The 17043-nt window shown below is 38.0% G+C and overlaps 1 protein-coding gene across 3 annotated transcripts; it reads right to left on the bottom strand.

The window, feature by feature from the left end:
• Positions 1 to 10717: 10717 nt before the first annotated feature.
• On the bottom strand, positions 10718 to 16742 carry LOC102709137 (probable inactive leucine-rich repeat receptor-like protein kinase At3g03770). 3 transcript variants are annotated; one of them, XM_006664766.3, is made up of 8 exons: positions 16210 to 16721; positions 13795 to 15304; positions 13372 to 13505; positions 12968 to 13208; positions 12657 to 12868; positions 12496 to 12542; positions 12288 to 12393; positions 10718 to 11292 (listed from the first exon to the last, which is right to left on the bottom strand). In XM_006664766.3, exons 2-8 carry the CDS (start codon positions 15131 to 15133, stop codon positions 11056 to 11058), a joined length of 2316 nt encoding a protein of 771 aa, XP_006664829.1. In that variant the 5' UTR covers positions 15134 to 15304; positions 16210 to 16721; the 3' UTR covers positions 10718 to 11055. The 3 variants fall into 3 exon arrangements, with proteins under 3 accessions (XP_006664829.1, XP_040385859.1, XP_015698879.1); XM_040529925.1 differs by lacking the exon at positions 16210 to 16721 and adding an exon at positions 15391 to 15557; XM_015843393.2 differs by lacking the exon at positions 10718 to 11292 and having other exon boundaries at positions 12302 to 12393; positions 12662 to 12868; positions 16210 to 16742.
• Positions 16743 to 17043: the final 301 nt, after the last annotated feature.

Here is a 17043-nt window from a genome sequence, read left to right on the forward strand (position 1 = left end):
AGTTAGCCACTTTGATAATATGGCGAATTCCCCTATTTCATTATCAAAACGGATTCCTATAGATCCAATGAACAAAGTACAAAGCAGTAATATAAGAAGCGGAAATAGCATAGTATTTCCCAGTTCTTGAGGATAAACAAAAGTGTTTTTAGCCCCCAAGGAAGTACTAAAGGACCCTATCCTATTTCTTGTATTAACATGAATTTTGGATATATTTTGTGAAAAAAAAGAAAATCCACTCTTCGTTGTTGATAAAACGAAATCTCTATTGACTCCTTTAGATATCCTTTTTCCCCATAACGATATTGAATACAACGAATCCTCTTTAGTACTACTGTAATTTTGAAAATGAACATGCAAATACCCATCAAAAGTAAGTAAATATATCCGAAACATATAAAACACAGTTAATCCTGCAGTAAAAGAAGCTATTATCCCCAAAAAGGGTGAATATAACCAACTATGACTAAGGATTTCATCTTTGGACCAGAAGCAAGCAAGAGGTGGAATACCACAAAGAGAAAGGGTACCCCATAAAAAACAAGTTCTTGTAATTGGAATGTATTTTCTTAAACCACCCATAAGAACCATATTCTGACTTTTATCTGGTGAATATCCAACAAGAGGTTCCATTGAATGAATAACGGATCCGGATCCCAAGAACAATAAAGCTTTCGAATAAGCATGAGTGATCAAATGGAATAAAGCAGCTTGATAAGAACCTATGCCTAGAGCTAACATCATATAACCCAATTGAGACATTGTAGAATAGGCTAAGCTTCTTTTAATATCTCTCTGAGCAAGAGCTAAAGTGGCTCCTAAGAAGAGTGTTATTGTACCTATTAAAGAAATGAAACTCATTATCAAAGGTAGGGATATAAAAAGAGGAAGAAGTCGAGCTATAAGAAAAATCCCCGCAGCAACCATAGTTGCTGCATGTATAAGAGCTGAAATGGGGGTGGGTCCTTCCATAGCATCGGGTAACCATACGTGAAGAGGGAATTGTGCCGATTTCGCAACTGCACCAAGGAATAATAAAAAAGCACACAAAATAGTAAGCAAGGAGTTAATCCCATTATTAGGAATCCAGTTATTAACTATTTTAAACAAATCCCGAAACTCTAAACTACCAGTTATCCAAAAAAACCTAAAATTCCTAATAACAGACCAAAATCTCCTACACGATTAGTTACAAAAGCTTTTTGACAAGCACTCACAGCAATTGGCCGTGTAAACCAAAAGCCTATCAATAAATAGGAGCACATTCCCACAAGCTCCCAAAAAAAATAAATTTGTATCAAATTGGAACTAGTAACCAATCCCATCATGGAAGTATTGAAAAAACTTATATAAACAAAAAATCTCAAATACCCCTCATCATGAGACATATAATTGTCACTATAAATAAGAACCAGGATTCCTGCAGTAGTAATTAGTATTAACATAATAGAAGTAAGCGTGTCGATTAAGTATCCAAATTCTAAGGAAAAATCATTATTGACGGTCCAAGACCATAGATATTGATAGATAGAACTTCCATTTATTTGTTGAATAGACAGGTGAACTGAGAATACCATGGCTATACTTAAAACTAAAACACTAGGAAAAGCCCATATGCGACGAAGATTTTTTGTTGCTGTCGGAATAAGAAAAAGCCCAAACCCCATTGACATAATAACTGGAAGTGGGAGAAGAGGGATTACCCATGCATATTGATATGTATGTTCCATAAGAAAAGAAATTGCAAATTTTACTTGAAATTTATACTTCAATTTTATAGAAAAATTGAAAAAAGTTTCCGATTCACCAAACTAATTCTTATCTATTTCTGAAGGAATAAAAAAAATACTAGAATTCTTAATTTTTTCAAAAATTTTCTCATTGAAACAATCAAAAAATAAGAATAGGTTTAGTTGGTTAAATTCAAAAAGTGAACCAAATAACTTCGTTACCTAGTTATTACCTAAAGGAGGACATTTATTAAAATACAAAAAAAGATTGAATCATTTTACTTTAATATTTTTAAAATATTTTTTCTATTAAAATGAAGCAGCTCCCTTGTTTCGTAACTCAAATTGATTTAATTCCAATTAAAACCTATGTTTATAGGAAATTCTCGAATATTCCTTACTTCATCTCGAATTACCTAAGTTTTAGAATGTCTTGTTTAAGAGACTAACTTTTTTTTTGTTTTGATTGCAATTCAACTATGGAATACAATTCTGAACTTAATTAATTATTTGAATTTTCCCTTCCTTTTATCCTCCCATCTTATATGGATGGGGGATAGGCCCCCATACCTTATATCGGTATATGGATTATACTTGATATATAAATTGATTTAAATAGAAAACCTTTGTATATATTCTATATTATTAAAACAAAGTCTAAAAAATATATATAATATGCTAAAAAACTGTCACGCCCAGAAATTTACACCAAATTTCTGAACAATAGCATGTATTAAATCTCGGTCCAGGCATCAGCCCGAGTGCACACTATGACAAATTAATACACAGTTCCACGACTTAAAAATAAATAAAAACAATTATCTATCGAAATGCAGCGGAAAAGGAAAACAAACTAAACCATCTAATCTTCAGCTTCAACTGGCGAAGACGGCTCCACACTACAGGCACTCTCGACGGCGGACTGAACCTTACTTCAACCTTCGGAACAACCTTCTTCTGACACAGGCTCTGGCACTAGCTCTGGTGGGGGAAAAAGTAAGCAAGGCTGAGTACAAACCACCGTACTCAACAAGTAACACCCAAGAGAGAGAGAATAATGAATGCAATAGGGTAACAAGGATAGGCTAAGGTTAACTTGCACAAAGCTGCAGTAATTTAGCAAAGCGGTAGATAAAATAAACTGAAATAAAAGTAAAGTAAACATTTAAAATAAACATCCACTGTCCAACGTTACACCACGTTGCAACAGGCCCAAACCACTGTCGAACGTTACACCACGTAGCAACAGGGTCAACCCTCTGCCCAACGTTAAACCACGTTGCGACAGACCCAAACCACTGCCAACGTTACACCACATTGCGCAGGGTCAAACCAGTTCCAAGATTAAGAAAATTATTAAAGAGGTTCATCTAATCCCAGTGAGTCTGTCAGTTCGCCCAATAACCGCGGGCACGGCTATTCGAATAGTTTTACTCTGCAGAGGTGTACAACTTTACCCACAAGACATGGCTCCCAAGCATGTTACCACGCCCCAACGTATCACCACGATACCTTAGTACGGAAACCATGATAAGACCTTTCACCCAGCCCTCCCTAGACAATCGCACCACACTTCAGGTTTCACCCCCTCCTTTACACCAAGTCGGGCAGTCCCCTCTTGTGCCTTGGTAGATCCGGAAGCAGGAGAAGCTTTCGTTACACCACGATTGCCCGTCCATACTCTATCACGCCTACCCTTGCCTGGGTACATCGAATAGGGACAAGCTAGATTACGAGTCTCACCGTTGCCCATTCTGGCTTGTGGTTAGTACGTGTAAGACCTTCAGGGTTTCCTGAGAACCGGTCCTTAATTGCCATGGGCACGACTCTCAAAACCATGCACCCACAGCCCACCATAAGCAATATTTTAGTTGTATTAATCCCTATCGGGAAATGAATAATGATAACACCCATTAAAGGTCTATCAAAGTTTAATCAATAATTAAATAAGAATTGGTGAGCTAGTTGAACTAAGCATGGCTAAGCATTGACTAACCCTAATTCTAGTCAAATTAACCCTGGGATGACAATAATAAATGGAAATCAACGGGTATAAAGGTAAATGCCCAATAGATACGTAAAGTAAAGACATTTGAATACAATGCATGTTTGAATGTAAAAGCGGGGGATTTTATAATCATAGGTTATGATCAAAGAGGGGTGCCACTTGCCTTGCTTAGACCCCGAGGAACTTCGGCGATGACTTCGAGAACGAATGGCGCTGCGACGGGGGAAAAACCTACGACAAACAAGACAAAACAAGAAAAACAGGCTAAAAACTACTGAAACAGAGAAAGAAACTATTTTTAATGGATTCTTGGCATTTTTCTGGATTTAATGAAACTTGACTGGACCTAAACGGAGACTAGATGAATTACTTATGAATTTTAGAAGTTTTCTGGGTTTTTTAGCTAAACAGAAAAGTCCTAAATCAATTATTGCGCAATTAATGGGGCTGCTGACGTCAGCGAGGAGAGAGGAGGCTGACGGCTGACAGGTGGGGACCACCTGTCGGTGAGAGAGAGAGGGAAGTGGGCGGCTGACACGCGGGCCCGGGGAGGAGAGAGAGGAGGCGGCTGGCGGGGAACGACTGACGAGTGGGGCCCACTCGTCAGCGGGAGAGGAACAGAGAGGAAGGGAGCAGAGCGCGCGGCTCGCGACTCGACGGCGCGGCGGGCGGCGACCGGCGGACGGCGGCGTGGACCGGCGGGCGCGGGCGCGGCGCGGCGCGGGAGCTGGGCCGAAGCCGCGGCCCAAGCAGGCGCGCGCTGGCGGGCGGAGGGAGCGGCCGGTGCGGCTGGGCCGGCCGAGCGGGAAGACGGGCCGGCTCGGCTGGGCCGGCCCGGGAAGAAAAAGAAAAAGAAAAAGAAAAAGGAAAAAGAGAGAGGGAGGAAAATTGGACTTCGGCCCAATTTGAGAAGGAAGGGAAAAAGAAAGGAAAAAGGAGGGAAGAAGGAGGAAAAAGGAAAACCCCACTTTTGCCGAATTTTAAATTATTTTGTTTGGCCAAATTTTATACTTCTGCAATTTAAATTTAAATCCTGTTAGTCGATTTGCGAGCCTCGATTTAAGTGAATTAATTCCTTTTAGAGGGATTTTTCCTGAGTTAATTAAGCCAATTGTTATTTACGGATTTCTTTTTACGAGTTAGGCTTGGGATAAAACTCCGGGCGTGACAAAAACTCTTGTCTTATCCGCATTAGACAAAATGAAGTAAAAAAGAATTCAGAATTGCAATATCTTTTAGTATCTAAATAAAAATACTAAGAAAAAGAAGAAAGATGGATTGATTTGCGGCAATAGATGTCTTTCACATACAACTAGAAAAAAGTAATCTCCTTTTTGAATGGCTGTTCCAAAAAAACGTACTTCGATGTCAAAAAAGCGTATTCGTAAAAATCTTTGGAAGAAAAAGACTTACTTTTCCATAGTACAGTCTTATTCTTTAACAAAATCAAGATCTTTTTCTGGCGTCAGCGAGCATCCAAAACCAAAGGGTTTTTCTCGGCAACAAACAAACAAATAATAAGGTTTTGGGATAATATGAATTGACCTATTCCCAAAAAATTCCAATTATTTAATATGAATAATTAGGATTAATTAATGAGTGTACTTTTGTGTGTCGAATTCCTCGGTACAATATTCTTAGAACTAACCTCTCTGATAAATAGAACAAAGGTTTTTGGTATACTGTGGCCTAAAAATTCTTTTCCTATCAATGAACTTTTCATAATAGAATCCGTATAATAAATAAAATAAAAGGAAAGGATTCTATTATGAAAAGTAGAGTATTCCTGCAATAAGACTTACAACTTCTACCTATCTTATCCTAAATTCACAAAAAAATTAGTTCTATATTGCAATTGCAGAAAAAACTGTTCCAACTCTTTCAAACTTTGTTTCTATTGGGCAAAGCAAGAGTTTTTTTGTTAAAAAATTCGCAAAGATACTACCAAACGAAGTCTATTTTAATGAAGATTCTAATGTCCTAAATTCTATGGACTCTTCGCGAGAAAATAACTAATATTCTTTTAAGTTACTTGTTATTTCAACTTAGCCGCCATGGTGAAATTGGTAGACATGCTGCTCTTAGGAAGCAGTGCTCAAGCATCTCGGTTCGAGTCCGAGTGGCGGCAGTCTCGAAAAAAGAATACAATAGATTATAAAATGGATTCAATTCGAAATTTCCAATTTTGTAATGGGACCTTCTCCTTATGCTATTTGCAACTTTAGAACATATACTAACTCATATTTCTTTCTCAACAATTTCAATTGTGATTACGATTCATTTGATAACCTTATTAGTTCGTGAACTTGGGGGATTACGTGATTCGTCAGAAAAAGGAATGATAGCTACTTTTTTCTCTATAACAGGATTCTTAGTTTCTTGTTGGGCTTCTTCGGGACATTTTCCATTAAGTAATTTATATGAGTCATTGATCTTCCTTTCATGGGCTCTGTATATTCTTCATATGATTCCTACGATACAGAACTCTAAAAAAGATTTAAGCACAATAACTACGCCGAGTACTATTTTAACGCAAGGCTTTGCCACGTCGGGTCTTTTAACTGAAATGAATCAATCCACAATACTAGTACCTGCTCTACAATCTCAGTGGTTAATGATGCATGTCAGTATGATGTTACTAAGCTATGCGACTCTTTTGTGCGGATCCTTATTATCCGCCGCTCTTCTAATCATTAGATTTCGCAAGAATTTAGATTTCTTTTCGAAAAAGAAAAAAATGTTTTAAGTAGAACATTTTTCTTTAATGAGATTGAATATTTCTATGCAAAAAGAAGTGCTTTAAAAAGCACCTTTTTTCCTTCATTTCCAAATTATTACAAATATCAATTAATTGAGCGTTTGGATTCTTGGAGTTATCGTGTCATTAGTCTAGGGTTTACCCTTTTAACCATAGGTATTCTTTGTGGAGCAGTATGGGCTAATGAGGCGTGGGGATCCTATTGGAATTGGGATCCTAAAGAAACTTGGGCATTTATTACTTGGACCATATTTGCAATTTATTTACATAGTAGAACAAACCCAAATTGGAAGGGTACGAAGTCAGCATTTGTAGCTTCCATAGGATTTCTTATAATTTGGATCTGTTATTTTGGTATCAATCTATTAGGAATAGGTTTACATAGTTATGGTTCATTTACATTACCCATCTAAATGATTACATAACATAAAACCTTAATGAAATGCCTTTTTTGTCTTTGATTTGAGAACCCCTTGAACGCCTTCTCAAAGGGTTCTCAAAAATTCGAGATAGATCTAATTAGACTCTTTTACTTTTTTCTGATTGTGTTTCCATTTGTTTTACGCCTTCTTCATCATGCCCACCCTTGCCTAGGTACGTTGAATAAGAACAAGCTAAGTTATGGGTCCCGCCATTGCCCATTCTAGCTTAATTGCCACGGGTACAACTCTCAAAACCATGCACTCATAGCCCACTATTAGGAATATTTTAATTATTATTAACCCTCTCGGGTAATTAATCATGATCTCAACCATTAAAGGTCTATCATTAATGAAATTATAATCCATGGTCTAATTGAACTAATCATAGCTAGGCATAGTCTAACCCTAAATCTTGTCAAATTATCTCGGCGATGACAATGATAATCAATGGTAATCGACGGATAAATAAAAGGTAATTGCCAATAGGTATATAAAATAGTATAATTAAAACAATGCATGTTTGAATATTAAATAGAAAATTTTATAAATATTGGATCAATATGTTCAAGCACGGGGTTCCACTTGACTTGCTCTGAACCACGAGGAACTTCGGCAATGACTTCGAGAAAAACTGGCACTTCGATGGGGTCAAAACCTATGACAAACAGAGTGAATAGGTGAAAATAGACTATAAAACTACTGAAATAGAGAAAGAAACTACTTTTAGTGGCTTCTTGACATTTTTTTGGATTCAATGCAATTCGAATGGACTAAAACAGAGACTATATGAATTAGTTATGAATTTCTGATGTTCTCTGATTTTTTTAACTAAACACAAAAGGCATCAAATTATTGCGCATTAATTGGGGTACTGACGTCAGCGAAGGGGGAGCTGGCGCCTGACACGTGGGGCCCACCTGTCAATGTCTTAGGGAGGAGGAGGGAGGGGAATTGGACTCAAGCATGAGGCGGCTTCAGTGGCTTTAGGCCCACGTGGCTGGGAGATAGAAGGAGAGGGCAGCGACAGACTGGGTCGCAGCTTTGGGTCGGCCCAGTGCGGGAAGAGGGAACAGGGCAGGCTGACGGGGAGAGGAGAGAAAGAAGGAGTGGGCCACCGGCCTCGACCGGAAGGAAGGGAAAGGAAAAGAGAGAAAGGGAGAGAGAAAAAGAGAAAGAAGGAGGAAAAAGAGAAAAAGAGAGGGGGAAAAGGAAAAGGGGGAAAGAAGGGAAAAAAGGAATTTGCCAATTTTGCCGATTTTTATTAAGTTTATTTAAGAAAAATTTATTCACTGAATTTGAATATAAATCATGTTAATTATTTCGGATTGCTTGCGAGATATTTTAAAATATTTCAAGAAACTTCAATTTAATTAAATTTATTTATACAAGTTTTTCTCCTGAATTATTTAAACAAATTGTTTTTTAATGATTTATTTTAATTAATTTGACTTAGGTAAAACTCAAGGCGTGACAATGAGGCAGGGATGGGGACATGAGGCCGCAGGTGGGAGGGAGAGGGAGGTGGGCCTGTGGGCCTTTGGGCCAAATTCAAGCGAAACATGAATTTGACCCGAAAGGAAGTCCTACGGCTAGGAAAAGGAAAAACGGACGACTGGGTTGCCAAAAAAAGTAATGAATAATCTTTATTTGGTGAATTTTTAATTCATTTTTTCTGAAGTTCATATGTACGTCCGTTAATCGAATTTGAGTCGGTGAAAAATGAAAACCTAGTTTCGCGGCCTTTAGTTCCTTTAATTAAATAATTTCTTTTGGATTATTTTCTCCTGGGTAAACCAACATGATTTCTTGCGATTTACTTTAGCGAAATGGTTTATTGGCTTAGGGAAAAACTCGATATGTGACAAATCTTAAATGACCTTTTAAAAACGGAGCAATTGTTGATGGAATCCAAGTGTACCCTTCGTGCTTAGTCCTCTTGCGGTTGAAGTTATGTTTGAGTCCAAGTGTAATCCAAGTTGTTCTTGAATCTGAATAGTTATACCAAAGTTAAATGGCGAATCTGGGTCGACTTCGTAAGAATGAAGAAGTTGTTGATGGAATCTAAGTGTATCCTCCGTGCTCGTTCCTCTTACTATCGAAGTTGTGTTTTAGTCCAAGTGTAATCCAAGTTGATTTTGAATCTGAGTAGTTCTCCCCAAGTTAATCGTTGAATCCTAGATGACTTTTAGGAGTGGAGAAGTTGTTGGAAACCAAGTATACCCTCTATGCTCAGTTCCTCTTACTACATTAAGTCCAAGTGTAATCCAAGTTCATCCTGAGTTTGATTATTTGTCCTGAAGTTAATCATCTAATCTTAGATGACTTTGTAAGAAAGGAGAAGTTGTTAATGAAAACCAAATGTACTGTTCGTGCACGGTCCTTTTGCAGTCTAAGTTGTGTTTGAGTGCAAGCATAACCCACGTTGATTTTCAATCTGAGTCATTATCCTATAGTTAATCGTCGAATAATATGACTTTTTTTAAATGGATAAATTGTGTATGGAATCCAAGTGTACTATTCATGGTCGTTGCCCTTACTACCAAGTGTACTATTCGTGTTTGAATGGATAAATTGTGTATCGAATCTGAGTAGTTGTCCCGAAGATAAAATTTTTAATCTTGGTCGACTTTGTAATAGTGAAAAATTTATTGATGAAATCCAAGTGTACACTTCATGCTCGGTTCTCTTGCTACCGAAGTTGAGGTGGAATCCAAGTATAATCCAAGTTGATCACGAATCTATGTAGTTAAAAAGTCGAATCTTAGATGATTTTATAAGGATGGAGAAATTGTTGATGGAATCCAAGTGTATCTTTTATGCTTGGTCCTCTTACTACCGAAGTTGTGTGAGTCTAAGTGTAATTCATGTTGATTTCAAATCTATGTAGTTATCCCGAAGTTAAAAAGTCGAATCTTGGTCAACTTCGTAAGAATGGAGAATTTGTTGATGGAATCTTAGTGTACCTATCATGCTCGGTCCTTTTGCTAGCGAAGTAGTTTTTTTAGTCCAAGTATAATCCAAGTTGATTTTGAATATAAATAGTTATCCCAAAGTTAAAAGTCGAATCTTAGATAACTTTGTATGAGTTAGAAGTTGTTGATTGAATCCAAATGTACCCTTTGTGCTTCTTTCTCTTGCTGCAGAAGTTGTGTTTGAGTCCAAGTGTAATCGAAGTTAATCCTAGTTGATCATTGAATCTTAGATGACTTTTTATGAATAGAGTTGATAAAATCAAGTGTAACATTGATGTTCATTCGTCTTACTACTGAAGTTAAGGGGGTGTTTAGTTGGTGACATGAAAATTTTTGCATGTCACATCAGACGTTTGACCGGATGTCGGAAGGGGTTTTCGGACATGAATGAATAAACGAATTTCACGGCTAGCCTAGAAACCGCAAGACGAATCTTTTGAGCCTAATTAGTCCGTCGTTAGCACATGTAGGTTACTGTAGCACTTATGGCTAATCATAGGCTAATGAGGCTCAAAAGATTCGTCTCAACATTTCTTCCATAACTATACAATTAGTTTTCTGGTTTATCTATGTTTAATGCTTTAATTAGGTGTTTAAAAATTCGTTGTGATGTTTTTAGAAAAAAATTTAGGAACTAAACCGGGCCTAAGTTTAAGTCCAAGTGTAATCCAAAGATTCCAAGTTGACCCTAAATCTGAGTAGTTATCATGTAGTAATATATAATTCTTTGGTTCTCAAAATTTAATAATATGTGATTCAGAGTTAGCTAATACGAAGTTTTACCCATCCTCTCAATTTAATATATTAATTTAATTATGGAAAGAAAAATGTACACGCGTTGTAACTACTTTTTAATCTAAACTGCTATAATTATCTAAACTTCAATAGTTGTTATCAATATCAATAACCCATACAATTCACGGGTTGATGAACAGTGATAATAAGAGAGAATGTTCCTTTCCATGACGTAACCAAATTGCTACATGTCTGTTTAGCTTACAGCATTCGACATGTTAATTAATTTGTTGATGTGTCACAAATGCTGTTGAAGTAGCATCAAATTGAATTATTACTCAGTCAGTTTGGTCATCTCTTCTGCATACACTAAAAATCAAATTAATTTGCACATATAGCACCGTCTTTACGCAGGTATGGACAAGAATTCTCATGATATCTGCGAGGAAACTTCTGATCTCTGGTCGCCGTCGAATATTGCCTGGATTTGTGCAGCGTACTGCAGATTCCAGAGAACTTCTTCGATCGAAGGCCTGGCTGAAGATTCAACTGATAAACATTTGATAGTAATGGCGATCAGCATCGACAAAGAATCCTGTGAAGAGGTGCCCAGCACAACTGGATCAATAACTTGCTCGCGCTCTTCTTGTTTTGATATTGACATAGCCTGCAAATACAAGTAACATTTCCTTCATTTAACATGCTTCGATTGTTCCGATATGATCACATCACATCATCGTCATTTAGGATTTTAGACAGCTAAGGATCCTTATCAGCTCAAGTTTTTATCACACCGATTAGTCAGGATATTAAATTTTGTACTCCTATCAGCTGTAGTTCTTACTCTGTACGCAACATTACTCTCGCTGGGTAAAAGAGAAGGCAACATCACTCTGAAATTTTGTGCATGGAAGGCTAAGCAGAAGTGATTCAAACACACATTTCATACTCCGAACTTATTTCTGTCATAATTCAGCTTATGATACCATGGCTTGCAGAGCACAATGAGGATCGGAGTAATGCAAGTATACCCAACCAACAAAATATTGGTACTTAAGTTGGGGCAGGTGTCATGTCCAGCTAAGTATCACTGGGATAGGCAACTCTCCAGTGCATTTTACTGGTAGTACTATACTACCCGTAGAAAAAAAGATATTTTTGTACTTTGCTAATTACTTAATTAGCAGTATTTTGTAATTTTGTTTTTTTCAATAAAGATCACAACAAAAAGGATCATATTATTCCTTCAAATTTCTACTACACCTAATATTATTGGTAGTATAATTTAATCACAGCCGTCCAATAAAAATAGATCAACGATATAGATTAAATTCTACTACCAGTAAAATACACCGGAGTCACCCTCCACTACGATATGTTTAAAGTATCATTATCAAATTATCGGTGGGATATTTGATTAATGAGTAACTTTACTGTGCTCTTTATTACAGTATTATGTCCAGTGGAAGAATATCAACCACCGATTTATGAATTTTCCTAGTAGTAGATACAATATTTTACTACCAGTAGTTAATACGGTAGTAAAAATAGATATGATCCATTGGATTAAAAAACAATCGGCCTAGATTAGTCCTACAACCAGTAAAAAGCATTGTAAAAACACGTCTCGATTATCTTTACTAAAATATGAAAGTAACATACCAGTTCACTTAGCATGGAGGAATATTCTTTTCGCTGATGTTTTGGTCCCATGAGTACTTCAAGTAAAATACATCCAAACGAAAACACGTCATCCTCCAAATTTTCCCTACAAACATAAATCATATTAGATTTTCAGCATGGCTGATCATTTAGTTCTTGTATGCAATTTTGTATAAGTAATACTGCTACAAGTTCTGCATGTACTTACAATTGTTCATCATTATTTTGTATACATCTCTGCCCTTCTACTACTACCTGTAAATCAATAGGAATAAGGGCATTAAACAAAAGAATGATCTATCATTAAAACTTCTTTATTGACACAGAAGAGAAGAGGAGAGGATGATAATTCTTGATATGTCAGCCAACCTCACGTTTGTATATTTCCTCCGTAATTATGGATAAACCATAGTCACTCAGTTTTGCCACAAGATGTTCGTCAAGCAAAATACTAGAAGGCTTTAACCGGTTATATAAAGAACCAGGGATTATTCCAGTATGCAAGAAATGCACAGCCTTTGCAATGTTAATCAACACTTGGAGCCTATCGCACCACTTGAGAGTCTTCTCTGGGCTAGAGCCTGTCACACAACAAAGGTATTCACAGACCACATATTACACATTCATTTTTTATCACTTTATACGACTTTAATTCTTCATATTTAACTTTAGTTCCTTACCAGAAAGATATGAAGAAAGAGTTCCGCTAGGTACATATTCATAGACAAGAAAAACCCTTCTCACGCTCCATTCATCGACTTCACCATCAATACAGTGCCCCAAGAGGCAGACTAAATTTGGGTGCCGAAGCTTCGCAAGTAGATCTAATCGAAGTTTTAGATTCCTTATTGAGTACCGTTGGTAAAGCGTCAAACATCTTATGGCAATCAGGGTTCCATTCTCTAGTTTTCCCTTGTATAGCTGAAAACAAAGGAAAAGGGTAACAGATCAAGAGACTTAAGATATAAGAAAATATGACAAGGAAAAATGGTCAGAAATTAACTTATTCGCAAAGTTAATAAAATGGAGTAATTATAATACTGTTCCAGACTAAATCAGATAGATGTTGAAGATGGAAACTGACCTTTCCAATTGTGCCCTCGCCTAAAAATGTTGAGTGCTCAAAGCTTTTTGTTGCTTCATTGAGCTCTTCTAGTGAAAAAGCTCGGTACATGGGCATTATTTGTGTCCCTAATTTTACAGCTTGAGATATATACCCTGCAATGAGGTGAGGGAAAAGATAATTTTAATGTTATCATATACCATTAGACGTTTAAGAACATTTCAATATATGCAGATAATGTAAATAATAGAAACTAGGGAAGGATTGTCCACATGTATGGTCTTATCTATCTGTGGACTATGATAAACAATCAGCTGGATGGACCTCAAATCATGGGATGCCATGATGCACCGCATGATTGACATCTAGCCCATAACTCTACATATCATAATAAATTAGGTGCATATATTGCAAAATTGCTTCAGAAATCAGAAGAACACATACTTGCATTTACTAGCAGTTCAGTGGACATTCCTGGAGTCGAATTATCTTGCATTTGCTTTTGCAGTAACTGTTGTTCTGCTATAACTCTCTGGCAGCTTCTTCTGTTTGAAGCCATTAATATAAGAGAAAGCACAAGCACAATAAACACTACCCCAACAACAGTGACCACAAGTCCAACATCCTTGTTTGATCCTCTCCCGTTGTGAGGTTGTTGACAAAACTTGGCTTCATGCTGGTGTTCAGGGTTACCGCTAAAGCAATTGCCATCAAACTTAACAACCCTGTTATTGACATTAACGTTAAGACAGGCAGGCAGGTCACCTATGAGTTGGTTTGTGGACAAATCCACAAAGCCAAGGGTGTTGCTACATGCTAAACTACTTGAAAATGATCCACTGAGCATGTTTGCAGCCAGGTTAAGATAACTGATGTTTGGAAGAGCAAAGAGCTTTTCAGGAGGCTTCCCCACAAGAAAGTTGAATGAGAGATCAAGGTGCTGAAGTCGGTTCAACTGACCAAACTGCTCAGGAATTTCACCCTTGAGTGAGTTTTTGCTGAGTAAGATTGTTACCAATGCTGTAGGCAACTCTGGAAGCTCTCCATCCAACTCATTGTCCCTCAAGTCCAGCATCTCAAGCTTATTTAAGCTTCCTAGTTGTGGAACCTCACCAGCAATGCTATTGCCAGCAAGAGCAAGCTCACTAAGCATGGTAGCTTTAGCAATTGATGCTGGTATGGGGCCCTTCAACCGGTTATGCTGCAACCGAAGAACTGTGAGGTTCAAGAACATGTTGAACCAGTCTGGCACAGTATCATTGAAGACGTTCCCATCCAATGTCAAAGTGTGCAACTTTGACATGGCTGATAGTTTCGGAGGAATTGATCCATAAAGAAAATTGGAGCTCAAATCGAGCACTTCAAGAGACGTTAGCCGGTGAATCTTGTCAGGAAGAGGACCCCATATTCCTAAAGACACCAAGATAACAACACGCAAGTTTGTCAACCTTGACAGTGTAGTAACAAATGAATCCAGAACAAAGGCTTCAGAGAGGGTGATATTGGGGAAAGGATATCCATTGAACTTTGGCAGCTTGGTGAACCTGTCGCCGATAATCTTAAGTGCCGTAATAGCGTTGTCCTCACACGCCACGGCAACCCCTGAAGTGGGCTGGGTGTAGCAGGGGTCATTACTTGGGTTATTCCATACATCCAACTGCCTTGGGTACTCCAACTGCTTCCTGAGCTGCTGCAGCACCTCACCCTGTGAAGATTGCTCGCTTGTTGTTAATAACACCAAACAGGCTGTGGTCATGAAAAGTGCACTAAAATGCCAAGCCATTGGAGCTTAGCTTAGTCCCTAATCTTCCCAAATCTCCAGCCAAAAGACTCAGAATTTAAGCCAGGATTGGAGGACCAATGAAGGAGAATAACAGTTGTAGGCTAGCCAGTGGAGGGCCCCTAAGAACATGCTCTGGTCTCCATTGCTCTCAGAATACAGGCTTACAGCTTCCTGCAAATGAAAAGATTAACTTCACAACACAAATAATAAGGAAACTAAGGAAAGCGAGAAGCACATGTCACGGAACTGAACCATACTTCTTTCACCCCCAAAATAAACGAAAATCCACTTTGGAGACCAGCGCAAGAACTGTCGAACAAGTTGCACCCCATAATTTCCAGATTCATTGTATATCTTCTTTTGTAGTTTAAGTGACCGTCTTAGAAAAAGTAGCAACAAATGATTAACTAATTATTAGTTATAAAAAACTTAAAAAGTGGATTAATATGATTTTTGAAATCGTTTTCCTATATAAAATTTTTATAAAAACTATCGGGGAAAGTGCACGCGAAAGAAGGAATCTAGTTAATTAGCCGGGATAAACAGGCTATGTTCTAGATTTGTTTATTTTAGAATGTACAAAGCATACAATAAGAGTACATATAAAGTAAACGGAACAGACTCAGGCTCACGAGAAAATATTACTGGTTAAAATCTTGACAAAAGCATATGGTTTTAAACAAATCACTGGCTGGAAAAATTGATAAAGAATGCTGAAGATGCAAGAGACAAATCCAAGCTTAGAAGCAAAAACTACAGAAATTCCTACGAAGGAACACAGAAAACTTGAAGGCAAAATAAAATGGCTAAGGAACTGCAGTAAAACTTAAGCAAATCGAACTTTCGACCTAAAACAATTTAGATTGAGAAAATTAGCGGAACAACAAGAAAAGGGAGCTCGACAAGAAAATGGTCTAGAGAGAAGCTTCAGACCAAATCTCTCCTACTCACACACACATAGATAAAAATGTGGAGGAGAGGGCAAGAAAATAACAAAGAACATACAAGCAAGCAAAGCATAATCTCATCTCAGCAGCCTAAAGCTCGGAAACGGAACAATGAAGCAGTGAACTCACCATCTCCCATAGATGCATCCAACAACCCAACCATCAGCATCGTCCTATACCTACCACCACCACCTCTTCTTCTTCCTCGACACACAGGCACCAAGAATTAACTAGGGTACAGGGGAGAGGTAGAGCAGGTGAGAAGAGACTGGGGGAGATGGAAGAACGCCCAGCAGCAGCAGCAGCAGCAAGAAACGGCGCCCTGATGCACATGGATCTCTCGCTCGCTCACTCATACTGCCCAGCAGCAAACAGCGGCAGCAGCGGCAGCGGTCCTGCACGCCATTAATGTCCCCCTGGCCGGTAGTCAGTGAGCAAAACTAAAACAGTTGCTGCTCTGCGGTACTCTCTCTACCACAATACCTCAACTCAACAAGAGAGGCACATCCAGCTTTGCCACCACTGTTCTTCCCCTCTCTCTCTCACGGTGAATAATTAGCAATTAAATTAGTTACTGTAGCAGCAGCAGCAGGCCAGCAGCACGGGCCGGCATTGCATCTGTACAGCACCGGTGGGGAGTGGGGACTGAGGACGGGGGAGTGGTTAGGCTAGGCAGCACCGCAGCGTGAAGCCAGACCAAGGCCCCGTTTAGTTTCTAAAAATTTTCACCAAAAACATAATATCAAATCTTTAGATATTTAAATCTTTAGATATTTAAATATATATAGTATTTAATATAGATAAAACGAAAAACTAATTGCACAGTCATGTGAGAAATCGTGAGAGAAACTTTTTAAGCCTAATTAGTACATGATTAGTCATAAGTGCTACAGTAACCTACATACGCTAATGACAGATTAGTTAGGCTCAAAAGATTCGTCTCGCGGTTTCCATGCCAATCGT

Source organism: Oryza brachyantha, unplaced genomic scaffold (genome assembly GCF_000231095.2).
Source record: "Oryza brachyantha unplaced genomic scaffold, ObraRS2 ChrUN-Ctg46, whole genome shotgun sequence".
Classification (NCBI taxonomy): Eukaryota; Viridiplantae; Streptophyta; class Magnoliopsida; order Poales; family Poaceae; genus Oryza; species Oryza brachyantha.